Source organism: Pollachius pollachius, assembly GCF_949987615.1.
Source record: "Pollachius pollachius genome assembly, chromosome: 11".
NCBI classification, from domain to species: domain Eukaryota; kingdom Metazoa; phylum Chordata; class Actinopteri; order Gadiformes; family Gadidae; genus Pollachius; species Pollachius pollachius.
Window position 1 is genome coordinate 15,957,860 of NC_136944.1, and position 20,232 is coordinate 15,978,091.

At 42.4% G+C, this 20,232-nt stretch overlaps 1 protein-coding gene across 1 annotated transcript in view; it reads left to right on the top strand.

Moving 5' to 3' along the window:
• Window positions 1-16,270: 16,270 nt before the first annotated feature.
• Window positions 16,271-20,232, top strand: part of mrtfbb (myocardin related transcription factor Bb) — a 12,835-nt gene continuing 8,873 nt past the window's right edge. The window contains exon 1 of the mRNA XM_079746153.1: window positions 16,271-16,528. Within this exon, the coding sequence (XP_079602279.1) occupies window positions 16,444-16,528 (85 nt within the window). The 5' untranslated portion in view covers window positions 16,271-16,443. The remainder of the gene's footprint in view (window positions 16,529-20,232) is intronic.

The window sequence follows — 20,232 nt, forward strand, 5'->3', positions numbered from 1 at the left end:
AAAGTCCGGGAGAGCCCACGCGTCGCAGAGATTTGCGCTAGACTGCTACAGTAGTTAGAATGGGGATGATTTATTTTGTTTGCCGTACACATTTTGTGAGATAAGATTGATTCATGGTTTATGTTCTGGAAAGTCACTTCGATTAAAATGTGCTCAAGTAAGGGGATGTCATGTTTTTGGAACCTTTTCCAAAAAAATGAAGTTGAAATGGATGTTATTGTTAAAAGTGATGTTGCAATTAATGCTCTGTCACAACATTTTGAAGTCTCAGCTAGTAGCACTCAAGTTGTGCCAGTATCGAATGTCAGTATTTATTTTATGTGTGCATCTACTATTGCACATCTTCAGGTTTCTGGTCTACTTTAAATACTTAAGTGTCAAATATTGAAGAAGTAGTACTCGAAGTGCAAAGTCAAGCCAAAGATGCAGCTTTGAAATGCATAGCTTCTCATGATGCTGTTTCTAACGGAAAAGTAGAACAACTGTTTGATTCTTTTACCTCACTGAATACAGAATCAAAACGAAATGTATTCTTTGAGAAGAAATGGAAAACTGTTAAACCTGTTGAAAAAGTACAAATTTGCCTTTGTTCCAATTCTGCAAACATTGCATTCTATTCTGGAAAATCCAAACCTCAGGAATATGTTGAAATCTAGCCATACCCCCAAGGACAATGTATATTTTGATTTAAAAGATGGGTTATATATGAGGCGACATCCTCATTTTTCAACTGAAAGTTGTGCATTGCAAATTCAATTATTTTATGATGACTTTGAGACCGTTAACCCATTGGGATCTAAAAAGGGTGTAATTGGGAGCTACAGTATATGTGATATTCCGAACAAAAGACATGCATGAAGAACATTGCTATACTGCACAAACAAATCCATAGCTAACTCATGTTTATGGTGTTAAGCTTTCATGTTTATTGAACTCTGCAATATTTCTACACAGTTGAAAATTATTCTGGAAAAAAAAAACTCCTACCTAAGCATTATTTCATGACGCACTATCCTCGATGTATAAGGGAAGTTGGATCAATTTTTCACTAAGATGTTGGCCAAAAAGAATCAAAGATACATGGCCTTTTATTTGGAATCAATCAACCAGTCTAGATTGACTATTGGTCCAGTAAAAATGTTGCAGCTAAGCAAATTGATGGAAGGCCCTGAAATTGCTGCCAAACTAAACACTGCACTATCTACTAATGTTCTGTCAGTGAAAAGGGTAAAACACAATGGCACTGAATATCGGCCTGGTTTATTGGTGTGCGTTGAGGTAGCTGATGAGATGCCAGTATTTTGTAGAATCCAGAATCCAGTTATTGTGTAAGATGAGCAAGTTAAACTTACTGGCTCAGGTGTAGAAACAGTTTGTTTTGATGTACATTACCACACATTTAAAATAGTTTTAAAGCCATTCCAGGCAGTCAAAGCTGCTTTCACACCGCCGCGCGGCAACTCGCCGCCTCCATTCATTTCAATGAGGGAAGGGCGGCAGAGGGGAGGCGGTTACAAAAGCGGCTGTAAAGCTGCTTTCACACCGCCGCGCGGCAACTCGCCGCCTCCATTCAATTCAATGAGGGAAGGGCGGCAGAGGGGAGGTGGTTACAAAAGCAGCTGTAAACCAGGAAGCGGTTGCCGCCCACGTGAACGCGCACAGATTTTCTCCTACCGCTCAGCTTTCCCCGTGTTGAAACTTTCGGCGGCAGCCGCCCGGCGGTATTATGAATCTCAAACGACTGCGTCGGGTTCTCCGACGCCTCTGGTTCTTCCACGTCCACATCAATCTGAAGTAGACTGAACCACGACATGGTGGAGAAAGGGATTGTTGCCCATGATTGTTGATCGCGATTGTCTCTCACCGGAGCTTCGCTTCCGAGGAACTACCGCCTCGGCAGCGAGCAGCGCTTAGGCACCACCGCCTCCTGCAGCGTGCAGCACCGAGGCGGTGGTCCCTCGGCAGCGGGCAGCGGGAAGCCGGCTGAAGCAGGAGACAATCGCGGGCAACAATCCCTTTCTCCTCCTTGTCGTGGTTCATGTACTTCAGGGAGCCAAAGCCAAAGTTCCTTTCCCCCAATTCCTTCTCAACCATGGCTGAGATAACCCCTACTACGAGTCTGGTTGTGGAAATACCAGAGACGAGAGTCTGATGTGTTATGCGCCATAACACCAACAGCAGAACAGTTATCCAAATAACAAAGAGGTGTACAACACTTGCGTTACAGTCCTGGAGCTCTATATCTAAATAATATCATATAATACATAGATATCTGCCGGCAGAGGGCGCTTGCCATAGAGTTCAACTCTCAAAATTGAACTCTGGCAAGTGTTACTTTAACACTTTGTAGATAGTTGTATGTTATCTGGAATAGTGTTCAAATTTACTCTTCAAGTGTTGGATTAACACTGCCAATTTTGCTGTGTGTTTATGTCTCTCTCTCTATGTCTCTCTTGTGTGTGTGTGTGTGTGTGTGTGTGTGTGTGTGTGTGTGTGTGTGTGTGTGTGTGGTGTGTGTGTGTTTGGCTGTCTGTCTGTTCTGTCTCTCTCTCTCTCTCTCTCTCTCTCTCTCTCTCTCTCTCTCTCTCTCTCTCTACCCACGTTTGCTTGCCAGTTAAGGCAACGTTTGCTCACTGTGAGTCACCCCCCCCCCCTCCCTGCAACACAGCCTCAGCATAGTAATAATAGTGATTTGCACATTAAATAGCATTGAAGCTAAGGCTTGTGTCTTAGTCACCTCACGGCTTGACAAAACCAAGAATGGTTTAGGCAAGGTTAATCATGCATGAATATAAAAAATATATCTATAAAAAAATAATTGGTATTCATACATGAGCTTGTACATCTTAACGGCACATCACGATGACGACCTCCATTTTGGAAGTATATAGAACAATTGGAATGTTAGTTATTGTCTGAGTGTTTTGGCCATTGTTTCGTAATTAATCGTGAAATGATTTGTCATTTTCATTAGCTTACATCAAGGTATATATTTACATGGGTTCATTTGAAAGTACAAAAACTCTCATGAGTCCTTTCAAAATGGCCAACAAAACATCCCATTATGGAGTTTGATGTAAAAGCCCTATAATGGCAGCTCTGACCTTGGAGCAAAATGTTGGAGCAAAACCTTGCTGTACACATATGTACACACAACCCGTATCACGCGATTTCGTTCACATGAACACAAAATCGCGTGATACCGGGTTGGTACACAGCATGGTCCATTGTGCAGTGCAGTGTAATGTAGTGTAGTTTTTATTTTTTTTTTAAAGCAGTGTAGGGAAGCTTTAGTGTAGTATATAGTAGTTTTAGTGTGTAGTGCATAACATTTGGTGTTTGTTCTGGACTGTTCAGATCTGACCGGTCCAGTATGTTGTTTATGTTAACTTTTGCTGATTGTGTTCACAAGTGTTCTCGTGCCGCTGAGAAAATCAAATAATGAGGTCTGTGCACTGACGCCAGGCTCCACAAAGCGGATCAATGCAGAATATGTGTAAGGTCAGCCAGAATAACTCTTTTAACTAATAAGAGGCTGAAACGATGCACATTATGGAACTGTGTGGACTTCTTCTGTTAGTCACCTGTATCTCTGAAATTTAAATAAGATATATTGGCTCGGATACAAACAAAATGAGCTGTATACAATCGGCAGTTGGTTATATCGGTAGAAATAAGGTCCTACAAAACTTTCTTTGAAATAGTATGTAAGATTATCAACAAGTCGAGAACCAAAAGCTTATGTTATCGCATTCTACTGCCATACCTTTTTCAACAAGGTTGCATTTGGCCTTAATAAGACAGAAGCGACTACTGCCACCTTGTGGCTTTGATGTAAAACTGATGTTCAATGACAGTAAAACCATAATAATATGAACAGTGTTAACAACTCTATGTATGTGCCCTGTTTAAAATCCCGACAGCAGGCAACATTGAGAGTCAGTACATTTTTTAATTCACAGATGTACAATAAAAAGGTTCCATATATAGAATAGTGGAAAACTATGGAACCCGCCTCACCCTCAAAGCAACCAGCATTGTGAGTGACCCAAGCCACCCCTCACACAGCAACCCGGTATCACGCGATTTTGTGAGCATGAGCACGAAATCGCGTGATTCCGGGTTGCACACAGCCTCTTCAGCCTCCTGCCATCCGGGAGACGGTACCGCTGCCTCCAGGCCGGCTCACCCAGACTGGTAATCAGTTTTTGTCCACCAGGCTGTCAGGAAGCCCAACCCTCTCCCCTCTCTCCTTTCCCTCCCCTCTGCCCCAACGAACTCTGAACTCTGAAAACCCCTCCCATTTACCCCCAAGAACCCTGGACCATTTACTTTATTTAGATATACCGTTTTGTAACACAATTTCGATTCCTCTATTGCACATATTTTGGAATTGACAATAAAGCTGTCCACTTTACAGGATTGTTCCATATATCAAAAGACACAACCATTGTGTGTGTGTGTGTGTGTGTGTGTGTGTGTGTGTGTGTGTGTGTGTGTGTGTGTGTGTATGTGTGTGTGTGTGTGTGTGTGTGCGTGCGTGTAAGTGTAAGTGTGTGTGGAAAAACAGCCCTCTTTTGTCTGAGCCGTTTGTGCCTGATGGAAAACCTACAGGTGTGTAGATGTGCTTGTGAAAGGCTCTTTTCAAAGCAATCTCTATTCCAACATTAGTGGCTTCATTTATAGTGACTTAAATTCTGAGACAGCATTGGTCCCAATTAACCTCCAGGTTCTCTCGCTGGAATACTTGAGATATTTGATTGGCTCAGACGTCACACTTATGGAATAACAACACATGGCAACCCTTTAAAGCAGTGGTATTCACTATTTTTTTCAGGAGAGCCGCACTGACAGGACGACGTCAACAGGAGAGCCATTTTTACCGCAAAGTATCAAAAGCTATAAATCCAGTCATAAATAAGTATGCCTGCTTAATAATATGTCCTCCCTGAAGCAGTGTTTCTCACAGAATTTTGTGAAACTGTGGAGGGAACCCGGTCCTTAGCGGGGTCCGGGGGCATGCTCCCCCGGAAGAAAATTTGGTACCTTTTAACCTGGAATGCATCAATCTGGTGCACTTTGAGAGGAAAATTAAGACTTGTGTGACTGTGTGCTATTTTCTGGAATAATGTGGAGACACTGGGTCACATAACATGGAAGCTATTGAAGAATAAGTTAATAAGAATAAGTCCATCCAAAGAGCACATTCTCTCTTGTTATGCAGGAAAACCGCCAGTCTGGCAACCCCGCTGTCAGCGTAGAGCCGAGCAAGTTTAAAAATATTTTCTAGACAAGGCTATATTTCCACCTTTTAATGTCGCTGTTGATTTATTTTTTAAATAATTGTTTGTATTGTTTTGTTAAATATCTGTATTCACTGCATGATCATATCACTGTATATTTTTACCGCCATGCGAGCCGCAAATAGAGGCTTGGCGAGCCGCATGTGGCTTGCGAGCCGCGCAATGAGTAATGCTGCTTTAAAGCATTCACACGCTGAACCTTTCACTCATTAATAGTACGAATATATTTAATAATTACTTAAGGCTTTTGTCTTTTACATACAAACTTGTGCCCAGATACACACTACTTTGGTCATTATTTATAAAGGACTACTTGTAGAGCTTATTTCGCCACTATTTTTGGTTATTGTAATTGTTTGGACAGCGATGAGGTGCAAACATCTGTCCACATGAGGGGGCAAAGTGTATGTGTAATTGGAACCCACACCAACCATGACGTCTGACAAACCAAACATTTACCTTTTGAGAAGCTGGGAAAGTTGGCTGAAAGTGAGTGTTTTAAATTCATTAAAAGAAAATGTGAGGTGAATATCGTGGGATTTTCAAACGCACTAGATGGCAGTGTTGTGTATATATTTATACTGGTCATACAGTTTAGTTTAGTAAAGAAGTTCATCTTCAAACCTATATATATATATATATATATATATATATATATATATATATATATATATATATATATATATATATATATATAATTTTTTATTATTTTTAAGTAGCCTATGTTATAAATGAACTATGTCTCCAAGTTTACGTTGGTCCGAAAGACCTCTTATTTTCCTTTTGAAAAGCACTTTCAGTCTCTATAGAACATGTTAGTTGGCCATTAGGTCCAAAGTGAACCAACTACAATATGGCATCGTTTGCTCGTGAATAATTGGCCTTATTACCTAGTAGGTAATACCTACCTGTGAAATGATGTCACCTGGCTTCGAATGATACAGAGCCAGACGAAACTCCTATGATTTACCGTGAATGGCCATTCATTCTACAAACATGGTAAGTGTCGCAGTAAACTTAGGCAGAAGTCGAGCGAGGACTTAGGGAAAACGTATCTACTTGTGAAATCGCGTAATTGCATTTCATCCCCGGTTTCCTCCTGCGAAATGACTTGTTATTGTTATTGTTCTGGATTCAACTCAAACGTCTCCGCGTGAGACATGAGAATGAGGATCAACAAACTCATATAATTTTTTGATGCTACGCTTCGATGACATAATTTTGACGCAAGACGTTGCCTATAATATAAACCATGTTTTCTCCCGAATTTTACTAGAGGAACATGGCTAGTGTGAACCACACGAAACGGGTTGCTGTGTAGGCCTGCATGTCATGGGTACCCCCGGTTTCTTGTGTGTCCCTTGTTAGCTCATTTGTAAAGATAAAGTGAGACGAAAGTTTTAGCAGCTCCCTTACAACTGTCACAGGCAGAGCTGTGTGACGTGGGTAGGATTCCCTTCACGCCCCGGACGGTAACCTTTAACCTGCGTGGCCTGTGATGCACATGCAGTGTGGGTGCGGGATGCAGACAGTACCCCTGCGGGGCTGAGTAAATATGGCACCCATTCCAGGCATTTCTGTGAACGACGGAGGAAGGAAATGTCTGTAATCAGCCTAACTTGTTTCCCATAGTGCAGGCAGGAAGTAAATCAATCCTTGGTATATGACAACTATGTGGATAGAAGGGCCAGAAGGAAACAGAAAGAAAGAAACTGAACTTGTTGCCTACATGGATATGTCATGTAGTGGAAATTAGTGGGATTTAGCAGGCATTTACTTTGTCCTAAAAAAGAAGGATACATCTGACAAGCACGTGCTTGCCTACTATTGTGCCACAATGTTTGCATGTTCATCGTTTTTGTCATTTTTCTTCTTGATGTGTTGAGATTGTGAGGCGACTACATTAGACTCTATACTGGTCACTTCTATTTTGAAAAGCCTCAGAGTATGGGCAATTATACTAGCCAACGCATGAGATTCATGGCCGTGTTCCCGGCTTTTGTTTTCACAGCCAACTGTTCTGTCTGTCAGCTGTGAGGCCTGGAAACTAAAGTTACAACTGTTATGCTTACCTGTTAATCTCTATGACTGATGCTATTCTTATTTGTTTTGTTTTGCCCCAGCGGGACGTGGTCAGACTGACTGAAGGAAAGAGAAGTTTGACAATCGGTATGTCACATTTTCATCATCGTATAAAAAACAAAAGGAAACAATTAATTGCTGGGATTATCTCGGAATTTCTATCCAACAAATTCCGTTAAGGATGACATTAGCAAACATGCCAATTTGATTGATCTTGTAAAAGGAATCATAGCTAGGGTTTGGAAGTGTGTTTAAGATGCTTCTTGAGCGTTGAGTTAATCAGTTAAGGTTAAATGTCTGATTCGTTGAGAAGATTTTCCTGCATCACAAGTGCCATAGAAAGACAGCCAGGAGACAATCAGACAGAAAACAATCCTCAAGTGCGAGCAGTAGGCCCATCACAGGTAGAGAGAAGAACGGCAGTCTTTAGGGTACAAATTTCAACCAGAGAGAAGCACGATTTGAAGATCATCATTCTCCAGCTAATCATAAATAATAAGCAAACATTCCAGTAATGGCATACATATAAATTATGTCCCTTTTGAAACCGTGAGTCAAGTTGCCTCGAATCCTCTGGAAAGCTCAGACATTCTTCGGGGTTTGAAGTTGAATAAAAATTGACGATCTAGATTAGAAGGTAGTTTACAATGTGTTTGTCTACACGCCTAATATAAGTTATGTGTGTTGTTGAGCAGCAGAGAAGCTTCCTCCTCTAGTGTCAAGTCAACCCCATTTCTCATGAACGAAGACCCTTAAACCCTGAGCTCTCTTCATCAAGGGTCACCACCGATCGTAAAACCAACCACATCTGTTCATCTGTAAAAGTCTGTTTTTATTGTGCTTTTGTACATCAATCGTCACCAAATAGCAGCGGAATGAAACTTGCACAATAAGGCCTGAATAATTCTGTGTTATTATGTGTTCATTTACCAGAGACTTGGAATACATCACCAAGCCTCCGCCCGCTCCAAGTCCATGCTTGTATATACACCTCCCTGCCACGCAATCCCATGGGCCAGCTCAGTGAAAATGGTGGAGGGGGTTAGAATACCACCATCCAGTGCACGTCATTCTTCTAATAACATGCCAGCCTCACCAACCACTGCCCACCGCGGCTCGGTTTGTAATCCCTTTAAGCGTATTTTAAGGAATTATCAACAGAGGAATAAGTTCACATATACATTGGGCACGTTAGGGTTTTCTATAGTGAAGAGGAGGAGGAAAAAGGTCTATCCCTTCGCGTCAGCGTGGTCACTTGCAAGGTGATTGGATTACGCTAAAGACAACACAGCTCAGCGTTTCCCCCAAACCACTGCAGACGCTGCCCTGGAAGACGAGTGTATCCGATGTCACTGAAAAGTGATGGGGTTTAATGTCCCTGCCAACGTTTTCTCTTTTTTTCCCCTTCTTTCTCTTCTAGAGCGGCTAAAATAATGACAGCGTGACAGGCCCTAAGACGCTTCATATCCTAGTGTCAAAAACGCAGTTGGGCCACATTTGATATTGTATTAGCTTATAAAATAGCAGTCCATTTACCGTAACTAGTTTTTTTTTCCCTCAGATTCAGGAAGTAGGTAAAGTGGAGGAAAATGGATTAGAGGGTATAGAGGAGGGAACGCTCTTGCTGGATTCCCTCCTCGAGCCTGAAGCTGCAAACTCCTTTACTGACCCATTTTATTACTATTCTACTGCTCAATTGCTTCCTTATATTACACCCTGAAACATGCTACATTATCACGTAACTGTCACTTAAAAGTTGTGAATTAGCCTCCATATCATATTAATAATATTTCACAAAAAAGAAAGGGACCGAAAGTACTACTGTACTTTCCCGTTCAAACTCATTTTCTTTCTCGCTTTGTGCGCAGCCTTTTTTTTTTGCTCCTAATTCCTTCCTCCCTCCCTCCCTCCCTTTCCTTCCTTTCCTCCCTCCCTTCCTCCTTTTCAACACAGTTATCTCTACACCATAGAGTGCAGTCTCCTCACCCCTAACCCTGCTCCGCTCTGCTCCACTCCGGCAGCAGCCATCCTGAAAACACTCTCTCTCCCCCTCTCTGGCTCCCAAAGCTGCGTCGCAGCAGCGTGCCAATAGAGCAAACAAGAGGTTATTTTGGGCTGCGGCCGCCCCCTCCTCCTCCTGCTCTACAGCCCCCCTGCCGAGTGCAGCTCTGGCTGGGTCCGAACACAGCCAGAGAGAGGGTGGGAGTGGGGCTTGAGTTTTCACGTGTGAAGGTCTTAGTAATGGTCCCCACGGAGGGTTTATTAGACACATGGGAAAGTCACGGTGGTTGCAATCAGGGCATTTCAGCGGGGAAGTGTGAGGCACTTTTTTTTACATTCCCCGACTATAACTGCATCACACTGTTTACTTATGTGTTCCTGGTGGCGGTGACACGGATAACAACAGCTAAGGCATGGATTTATGCTCTTTCTTTGAAGGCGGGGGGGCTTAAGTTGTTGACGTTTGAATTGTTGTGTTTTTCATTACCCAGTTCCTTTCAAACTGCCTTTTATATACTGCTGTGAGTTGGCCTGTTTGATGGCTGTCATTGCTCTACAAAAAAGCTGTCACTGTTAAAAGTGACAGATATCACTTCTACAAGGCAATTCAAGTCATGTATTGAATTTCAAATATGATGATTCCCACATGAAACAACATCAGAAGTGCAAAACGTCTGCTTTCGATGGTGCATTTAGGGCTGAACAATAGGCTTACATTGTCAAGTGCTACCAAACAGGGATTACATTATCATTTTTGGCAGCAGATGACAGTTACAGTCCATTACACTGTGCAGTGTATGCTGGAATGCAAGCCATATGAACGGCCAGACCGCTTTACAGTAAGCCAAGTAGACCAATTACAATCAAATACATGTGTGCATCACATCTGTGGCCATCTGTCTGTTTACATGTTGGTTTATATTAGACGACATATGTGTGTGTGTGTGCGTGCGTGCGTTTCGCTAATAAGACGGGGCTGTTCTTAAGGCATTGGCCTTTGCAGGGTCCCCCTCCCATGGCAGCTGTGTGAAGCATAGCTTCAAAGAGCCCCTAGGCCAGCAGGGACTTCCAACTGGCTTTCCCACCATCTGCAGAGCCCTGCTTAGCTCAGATAGGCTTGGGAGGCCGCTGAATCAGGAACCAGGAGCACAGTTTTGAGGGTATGGGCAGCTCCCCTTGCAAAAATTAGTAGCGGGCAATTTCAGTGCAAAACCACACGCGACCCTTTTCCGATTTAGCAGTAGCTATAAATTGTATTTGTTTAAGGAGCCATGTTTGAAAGGGTTTATCGAGAACATTGTTTTGGCTGTGTGATTTCCGCATTATTAGCATTTTCTATAGGATGGCCTTGTCTCTCATCTCTTCATGAAACTTTTTTTTCCTCTGTCATCTTCTCGGTCAACTATTTTCTCTAATAAAATCAAAATAATAATAATTGTATGAGTAGGTGAGTAGCAAAGCCTCACAAATATGAGTGACAGAGTGAAGGCAATCGGAATATAAATCAGCCTCTTATAAATATTTAAAACAAAGCCTCTGTTCTTTGTTAGAGTACTTTTTGATTTTACGAGCATACCATTGTGGAACCCCATTGATTATGTACCAATTCTATGTTAAAACAATCCCAAAAAACTTCATGCCAGTGCAATTCCAATAAGCATGTAATTTCCATTGATGTATAACCTCCCAACCAATGTCCTTGAACCCCCTGCCTAATACTTGGGAAATGCTGTACTTCTGTTTTGTATTTATAATAATTATTCATTAGGCTGTCATGATGTTGTCCAATGGCACGTCTTGCTTGGATACAGCAGCCAGTGGCTCGTCAGCCAAAATTCGTCAATCACTTTGACTGTCTAACCGCCTTTAAGAATATACTCCATTGTTGTGGGTGGAGCGGTGTCCAGTCCACACACATCCCAAATTCTGCAGCATGACGACTTCAACCACATTTGTGTGCTTTAGGCAGAATGGAAGATACATCTGGGGGGACTAAACCCCAGTGTAAATGGGGAGAGGGTTTAGGGTCTTGGTTAAAAAAAGACTAAAACACAAGTAAGCTTAGCGGAGCTCATCATGATTTAGGGATTCAGAATCAAATGGTCTTTTCTTTTCACTGGGCTAAATCTGGAGACGTTCATAGAGTCTGCAAGGAATCCAACTTTGCTGTTAAGATGTTGAATTTGACCTTATACTTCCAGCCAAGGATACTTTACAAATATTTGGGTAACTGTTTGTGCTTTTCTGTTCCATGCACGTGTTAGATGCAAAGCCCTTTTGGTATTCTGAAACATTCTCTAAAGGGCAAAATGAAAAAACTTGTTGATTTTGGCTGCTGGGGAAAACTATCTGCAATAACGAAATAAAGAATCTGATTGGGTTGATGTGATTGCGGTCAAGCTCTCACTTTTCGCCGAGTTGACACTGTGACTTTTCAGCGGTCATTTTAACTCTGTTCTCCTCCAACATAAACAATGAGTCTCAGACGTCTTTGAAGACAAACAACACAGGAAGCAAACCAGGAAGGAAAAGTATGATTTATTTTGTTTACAGCACATGCTGGCATTTGATTTGGTGAGCCTCCCTGTCCCTGATAGAGGGGGAAACATATATATTGAGTACATGAAATGAGCACTGTTTGTATTTCATAGATTTATATAAATTTATATACACTAAAATTTGCAAATAGGGAACTACTTGCAAAGCCTGAATACCTATTGATTCTGTAACATCAAGGATATTGGTAGCCTATTGACTCCATGCAATATCTATTTATCCTTCGAAAGATGCACACATTTTTGAATTTTATCTTATTGTGATTTACTTTTATGTAAAAGCATGCAATCGTCGTTTCAAAGGGTAGGTCGAGACCTCCTTAATAAGTAAAACAATAGTCATGAGTAAAGATGATTGAATTGCTATTTAAATATTCTAAATATTTTCCTAACTTTTGTCACTAAAACCTCTAAATAATGACAAGTGATCAAGCACTTCACCTCAATGTAGGCGGCTTAAAAGAAGTGACATAACAGCAAACTGAAAAGGGTCTTTGGAATTATACATGGAAAATAAATAAACCACAGTCTACAAGCATTACAGTTGGCTGACATTTATGGAGTCTGGTTACAAATATTCTTCTCTACATGACTGTATGGTGAATTCATTAAAAAATAACCAACTGTTGTTCTTTATGGTGAGTAATAATCGTTGTATAAACTGTTTGGAATATATTTATAGCAATATTTCCACTATGTTATTATCACATTTGTTAGGGTATGGGTTTAGGTAGCACAAGATTTTGAACGTTTGTTACTGTACGACAACTTGGTGAACTGGATTGGCGCATTGCATTCGCACATATCATGGTGTTATTTATAGTCGCTGAGTGACTTCATAGTGAATCGCTTCCTATGTTAAGTCTCTGTCTTCTGTTCAGGCTGTGCAGCCATTACGGAAGACTATTCATTGCTTATCTATGTTGTCCGCTCATACAATGTACTACTTTCTAAGCCCGATCTGACTCTTCATGAAGATTCATAAATAGATCTGGAATCAAACATTATGTATTAGGTACAACAACTGCGTTAAGCAGCTTGGCTTTCAGAGAGGGCAGTTGGATGAGTGCAGGATGAGTAAGACGTTGTGGGTGAGGTTTTCTCAGAATCCATGAACCTACTAAGGGGGAATTCCGCCCTAATCTAATTCGCTATTAGTAGAAAGGTCTCTTTCCAACATATTAAGAGGAACTTGGAATCTTCACAAAGCCCTGTTAATACCACCACTTCTACTGATACTACCATACAACTACAACATTCACATCTACTACCACTACTACAACAGCAACTACTACTACTTTAACTACTAGTTATTTTCTCTACTACTGCTACAACCATAACTACTACTGCATCAAAAACAACTACTACAACCAATAGTAGTAATACTTCCACTACTTTTACGAACACCGCTACTATTACTCTTAATACTTTGACTACAATTACCTACTACTACTAGAACTAATACTAGCAAAACTTCTGCTACTTTCAGTGTGCAGGACTGGAGTGCTGAGCACCCACCCTTGTCACTGCCGTAAGCGCCTTAGCATGTTTTTGCCAGAGATTGCTATCAGGCGTCTGGTCTAAATGTCTCGCATGACTGATCATTTGCAGCCATTTTCTTATCACCTTCCGCGTATCACCAGTGGTTTTGCAATGAGCTAACCCTCTCTTGAGCTCTACACTCACACTCACTTACTTTAACGTTTATCATATTATATAAAATGGTTGTTTATTTTACATATTAACATGTTTCGCTCTGTTTTGTACAATAATATTCATTATGTTCTCATCTTTGAGTGATATTGTATTCTCGTAACATACCACAATATGAGGTTTGAACTGATCAAGCGTATGCTTGATCAATAATAACCATTGACCATTGTTTACAATGGTGTTGGTGAGGCTTCACATAGAAGGGGCCCCATCAGCCAAACATTAGACAGGATTTGGTTGGTTGTGAGGGCCACCGCCTCAACTTGGGTTAAGGGCACCAACCCTCAAGCCAAGTTCATGTCCATCACCACTCTAACTGCGTAGGCATTAAAAGAGGGAACCTAAACCGCACCCTTCTGAAGTGACCGAAAACAAAACATTTACCCTGCTGGTTTATACATGTGACATCTATTTCAGACCAAGGCCACTCTCACACTGGCAAAACAAACCCTGACTTCCCATTTTGTTTGTGGAAAGAAGTGAGGAATGAGATAGGAATTATATAGTGCGGTGCCAGGACACATAACCAAAGTTTAAGTAGCTGCTTAAGTCATTAGTGAATTAGGACGACGGGAAGGAGGGCTTTGTTTACCATCCCTTTGTGCACCATCGTAGTATTTTTTTGTAGTACCATGCACACGGTTACTTGGATGAATATCAGTGGAATAAAGGCATTCTGTTATCGTCGTTTATGGCACATTAAGGAAAACATCTTGCATCTATCTGATTTGGTTCTCACAAGGCAAGGCAGGATCTGCAGCGCTTTCCCAGGCATGTCAGTCTCTGAGATGCAGTAATCCTGGACACGCAACTGACCAGGGCACCATCACACATCACACTGCCAAAGTATTCCGGAATCCCCTCTCAGGAGAGGAGCTTGATACAGTATGGATGTCGCTAGATTGAATTGATCAAACATGTGTCGTTACATTTTCAACCCTCATTGTTTGTTCTGACGATTTAGGAACTAAAACTTTGATTTTGTTTGATTTAAATGTTGTGTGCCAGATGGCTGTATGGATTGAACATCTATAGCATCTATATGGTGCCAGCATAGTCTAGTCAGTGGTAAGGGTGTTTGGCTCCCTGCTGAATGGTCCTTGACTGAAACTCTAGTGTGGAAAAACCTTGAGCAATGTTTAAACATGTTCATGCCCTACCTGCTCTTTCATCACATGTATCTGAAATGCACTGTGTCCAAAAAGTGTCTGCTAAATAACTAAATATCAAAATATGCACATTCAGGCATTGTGGCTGTCAATGGTTTCCAGTGATGTATGTCTGCATGACATTTCCCTAAAAACAAGCTGTGTGATGGTTATGTAATAAATCTAGATTTGCCATTTAAATATTTGTAGCAGTTGAATTTCAAGAAAGTCAAAACCATCATATCATATCATATTCCCAAAAGGAAACATGGGATTCAGTTTGCATTCTTGGAATAGGTGCCAGGATTAAGATATAACAAAAAGCCACGTAAACTGCCAACTCCGAACTCAAGTGGTAGGTCATTCAAGAAGATCGCTCACCTGCCACAAACCTTCCCAGAGGTGACCAGTCAAGTGGAATAAGCTGCTTCTGGAATTCTCAAAAAGAATGAAAAGAACATATAAAGTATTTCTTTAATTATGTCATGACAGTACTTGAAAGTAGCACACTGAAAAAGCTGTCAATTATGCGCTGTCTGCTGATAATGGATAACAAAGTATTCGGTTGGAGAAAAGCCCATTCCAAATACCAATGCGGACAGGTCTGTAAATTATTCTGTTTCAATACAAAAGCGCCTCTTCCTTATCCACACTAACAGCACAAATTACCTTTATTAGGAGTCAAATAGTTTGGACACACATGAGACGCAGTCTTGTCCCTATTATATGCTATCTGTTTATATAATCTGCCTAATCTAACCTGCAATAAAACATTGTGTCTGTCTCTAAGAGCAGCCCTGCCTACCAAAAATGTGACTTTCACATTTCATCCTCGCACCTAATGTATTCACAGCCTTTACAAAACAAACTATTTTTTGTAAAGAGTTTGTTTGGGGCATTGTTCTACAAAGCAGCCCAGTATGACACATATACATATCACAGTGATTAGTGTCATTTCCGGTTACCTCATTTCCTGTAAGTGCTTTTCTATTGTCTGCTGAGCGCAGCGGTTTATACAAAGCTCTACATATGTTCCTACTCATATCACTTTATGCTGTTACGGGGCTTTTTAATAGCTTAATACACAGAAAGTAAAACCTGCACATAATTAAAGTTTATGAGTCCTATTATTAAGAGTTGGTTCCAATACTTTTATGTTTCTAAATTAGGCTTTCATGTTCTGATATCATACAGATATATGACTCAAAATTGCAACCAGCCTGTTTTTCCTTTTACAACGTGTCAGTGTGACCCCCTCTTGTTGAACAACAGCAAGCTAGAGGTTCTCGATGTACAAACATTTCCTCAGGTCATGGTATTGTTTCTTGAAGAGCACCGGGACGAACCCCCGGCATGCTGAACTTGGGAGGGTTAACGCTCGCCTCTGTGCTCCCTCCTCCTTGATGACTACAGGCTGGAGCCACAGCGGCTGTGTGCAGCGCGCACGGTTCCACCAGTCAGACACAAACACACACACACACAGAGCCGGAGAGAGATATAGAGACGGAGTGGGAGAGAGAGAGGGGAGATAACTGCGTACAAACTCCTGTGACTCCTAATCGGGACCTTTTCCTTTTTTTTTCTCTCAGCTATACTTTGTTAAGTTTTCTTTTTCCTTTCTTACCGGCATCGCGTCGATCCATGGGACTGCAGGTCTGGCCGCCAAGCAAACCGCCACCTTCCTCCATGGCCTGCCTCGACGTGGAGACCCCCACTGTCTGCAGGGGTAAATACAAATCAGGTGCTCTGTCTCTGGCTGTCTCTCTGACTCTGGCTGTCTCTCTGTCTCTGGCTGTCTCTCTGACTCTGGCTGTCTCTCTGTCTCTGGCTGTCTCTCTGTCTCTCTGACTGGCTGTCTCTCTGACTCTCTGTCTCTCTGTTTCTCTCTCTCTGTCTCTTTCTCTCTGTCTCTTTCTCTGTCTCTCTGTTTCTCTCTCTCTGTCTCTTTCTCTCTGTCTCTCTGTTTCTCTCTCTGTGTCTCTCTGTTTCTCTCTCTGACTCTCTGTCTCTCTGTTTCTCTCTCAGTCTCTGTTTCTCTGTCTCTCTGTTTCTCTCTCTGTGTCTCTGTCTCTCTGTTACTCTCTGACTCTCTGTCTCTCTCTCTCTGTCTCTGTTTCTCTGTCTCTCTGTTTCTCTCTCTGTCTCTCTGTCTATCTGTCTCTGTCTCCATCTCTCCGTATCTGTCCCTCAGTCTGAGTCTTTCCTCCTTGAACTTAAGCGAACACAGCTCACTGTTTTTATGGAGTGATAAGTGCTATTGTGCGAATACAACAGATGGACAAAAAAATGTGTGTAGGAAGCTGATCCCGGCTACCCGAGGCAGGAGATGACATGGCAAAAGTTTTGCCTCATGGTGATCACAGCTATACAGCATGCTTTCCATGGCAGAGATGGAGTGGGTACTCTGAAGATGTTGAGGATGAGTTTGTGTGTGTGTGTGTGTGTGTGTGTGTGTGTGTGTGTGTGTATTTTAGGGCCGAGGATGTTGTTGATATTCGGTTGATGCTGTTGTTGTTGTTTTTGATGACGTATTGTAAATAGACCATGTTGAAATACACAATAGATTTTTGTATGGTTTGTTTGTTGCTATAAACCTGCACACTTTTTCATAACTTTTGTTTTTTATCTTGTATTGTGTCTGGTGAAAGAGAGTTTTAACACAATTATATATGTGTATATATATATATGTATGTATGTAATTATACAGCGAGTAGGGTAAGAATTACATTCATAAAATACGATTCCTACTGTTTTGAAAGTTCCTTTGAAAGTTAGGGACTTTCCATTAAGGAAACATTTACAGCCTACATTGCATCTGCATTGAGCATACTACATATATTACATTTAACAGGATGCTCTCTTTGTCCCCAGTCTCCTTGCGGTTGGAGCTCTGTGCTTAATAAATATGCTTTTATATCTGTATTTATTTAAGTGCAGCCAACACAGCCCCCCATATCAGGCCCCACAACCACATATCTTTATTTTGTCTGGACTGTCTCTAAAACAAACATTTCAGAACATTTCAATGGACAGTGCGAGGGAACACGTCCGTCTGAATCAGAAAGCTAAAGAGCATGTAAATAAAAGGTCAGAGCTGCAGAGATAAGAGGCCTGTGAGCTGCATGCTGAGCACATGGGCTAACAGATTAGAAATGAGCGGTGGAGAGGAGACAAGACGGCTCTGTGGACCTCGCCGTGTTTCTAGTATCACTTGTTAATGCTCGTCAACCGAGCTTGAGGGTGGCTGGCATCCCTGGCCGCGCCTTTAGGTCAGGCAGGGTTCACCCTGAACACACTACAGTATACGCACTCCCCCTTTATACCTGAGTCACCCGGCGTCCATATTGGGGAAAACCTTCTAGAATCTTTCGGAACCACGACGACCCTATTCACGACGGGGGTTCTATTTCCCCATCCAGGTAGCATTGAGAATGCATTGCGATTGAGTCGTCTTTGGTTTCCCCAAAGATGCCAGACGTTTTCTTCCACACCAAGGAACTAATACGTCCGCCAGGTGAGGTGACTGAGGTCTGTAGACACCCAGTGGACCCAGCGTGAGTAGCCCAGGGCCTCAGGAGTCAGGTGTACCCCCTCAGCCCCCCACACTCGGCCGTGACTCACGGCCACTCATCGAGGGTCGGCTGTTGAACCCGATCGCTCTCTTGCCTACAGTGAGTGACTCCAGAGCGCGAGTCAGCAGGATGTGAATCCTGAGCACTGAAACAATGACTATCCCCTTTGTTTTCCTAGTCTGTCTTCTTGTGGCCCTCCATAACATGCTGCCGGTCTGGACACTTGTTTAATAGGAAACATGCTGGACTGGACAGGGGGAGGGGGGGCAGAGTGGGGGCTGAGGTTCCCGCTGATGCATTAGAGGGTTGTGGGAGCCCGGGTGACCTTCTTTCCTCCACAGACCCCCGATTAACCCCCCCACCCACCACTGTTGCCCACCAGAGGAAGGCCAATGAGAGTGATCCCCTACACTGGAGATTGCGAGCCCCCCAGTGCCCTCCCCATCCTCCTTCCCCTCCCCTCCACCACCCCCCAATTTCATGGTTCCCAGGCCTTGTTCTCACAGCTGCCCAGTTTATTTTAGCTGGAGTGAGTCACAGAGGCCTGTACAGACACAGTCCCCCTCCCAGGGGACACTTGAGTGGGTGTGTGTGTGTGTTTGTGTTTGCTTGTGTGTGTGTGTGTGTGTGTGTGTGTGTGTGTGTGTGTGTGTGTGTGTGTGTGTGTGTGTGTGTGTGTGTGTGTGTGAGAGAGTGAACGGGCCCGTGTGTGTTTGTGTGTGTGTGAGTGAACGGGCCATGTGTATGTGTGTGTGTGTGTGTGTGTGAGTGTGATTTTGTGTATGGGTGTGTATTTTTTTATGGGTGTGTGTGTTTGTGTTTCAGTGCACATGGGTATGTGCACCGTTTCTGTTTGTGATGTTGCTCCTTTAAGACATGTGGAGCCCACCTCAAGCAGGCATCAACCAAACTTCAGCACCATGTTGACAGGGTTTTGTGTGTGTGTCTGTGTGTGTGCGGTGTGTGTGTGCGCAAGGTATTCACACCCGCCTTGTTCATTTATTGGCATGAGCCGTCACCTTTCCCCCTTCAAAACATTCCCGCTTTCTTTTTTATGTTTTCCTCTTCCTGCGTCGACCAGTGTTATCGTCTTGAAAAACATGGCCACACTCTGGTGTTTGTAAATGTTTAAACAGGGGAGGCGTTAAGACAATTTATAGCGAGGTCAGTCAACAACACCTTGGAAGTACTGTACATGTCGGCCTGCCGTCCCATGCTCTGACAGCGCCCACATCAAAACCCTCAATCCTTCCACACTCTTTATTAAGAAACATCAATGATTGGTGAGAACTATTCGATATAGTCTCGTATTAACAGAACACACAGGGCTCTCTGAGCTTTCTGTGGTTGGAATGATACACAGATGATAAAATGAAGTCAATTTTACTCATGTATTTGTTTATTCTATAATTATTCAGTATTATTATTATTTTGCATCACGCTCAATGGGCACTGACTCCATGCTGATAAGGTCTTGGAGAATGATGATCACACACATACTCATGATTTTTTTTCTCTCTCTTTCTTTCTTTCTTTCTTACTTTCTTTGTCTCTCTGTCTCTCTCTTTTCCCTCTCTCTGTCTGACTCTGTCCCCCCCCTCTCTCTGTCTGTGAGTGTTCCTCTCTCTGTCTTTCTGTGTGTGTGTGGGTGTGTGTTGGTGTGTGTGTGTCTCTCTCTCTCTCTCTCTCTCTCTCTCTGTCTCTCTATCTCTCTCTCTCTTTCTCTTTGTGTCTCTCTGTTTCTCTCTCTCTTTCTGTCTGTCTGTGTATGGTGTTTGTGTGTGTGTGTGTGTCTCTCTCTCTTTCTCTGTGTCTCTCTCTCTATGTCTCTGTGTCTCTCTCTGTGTGTGTCTCTCTT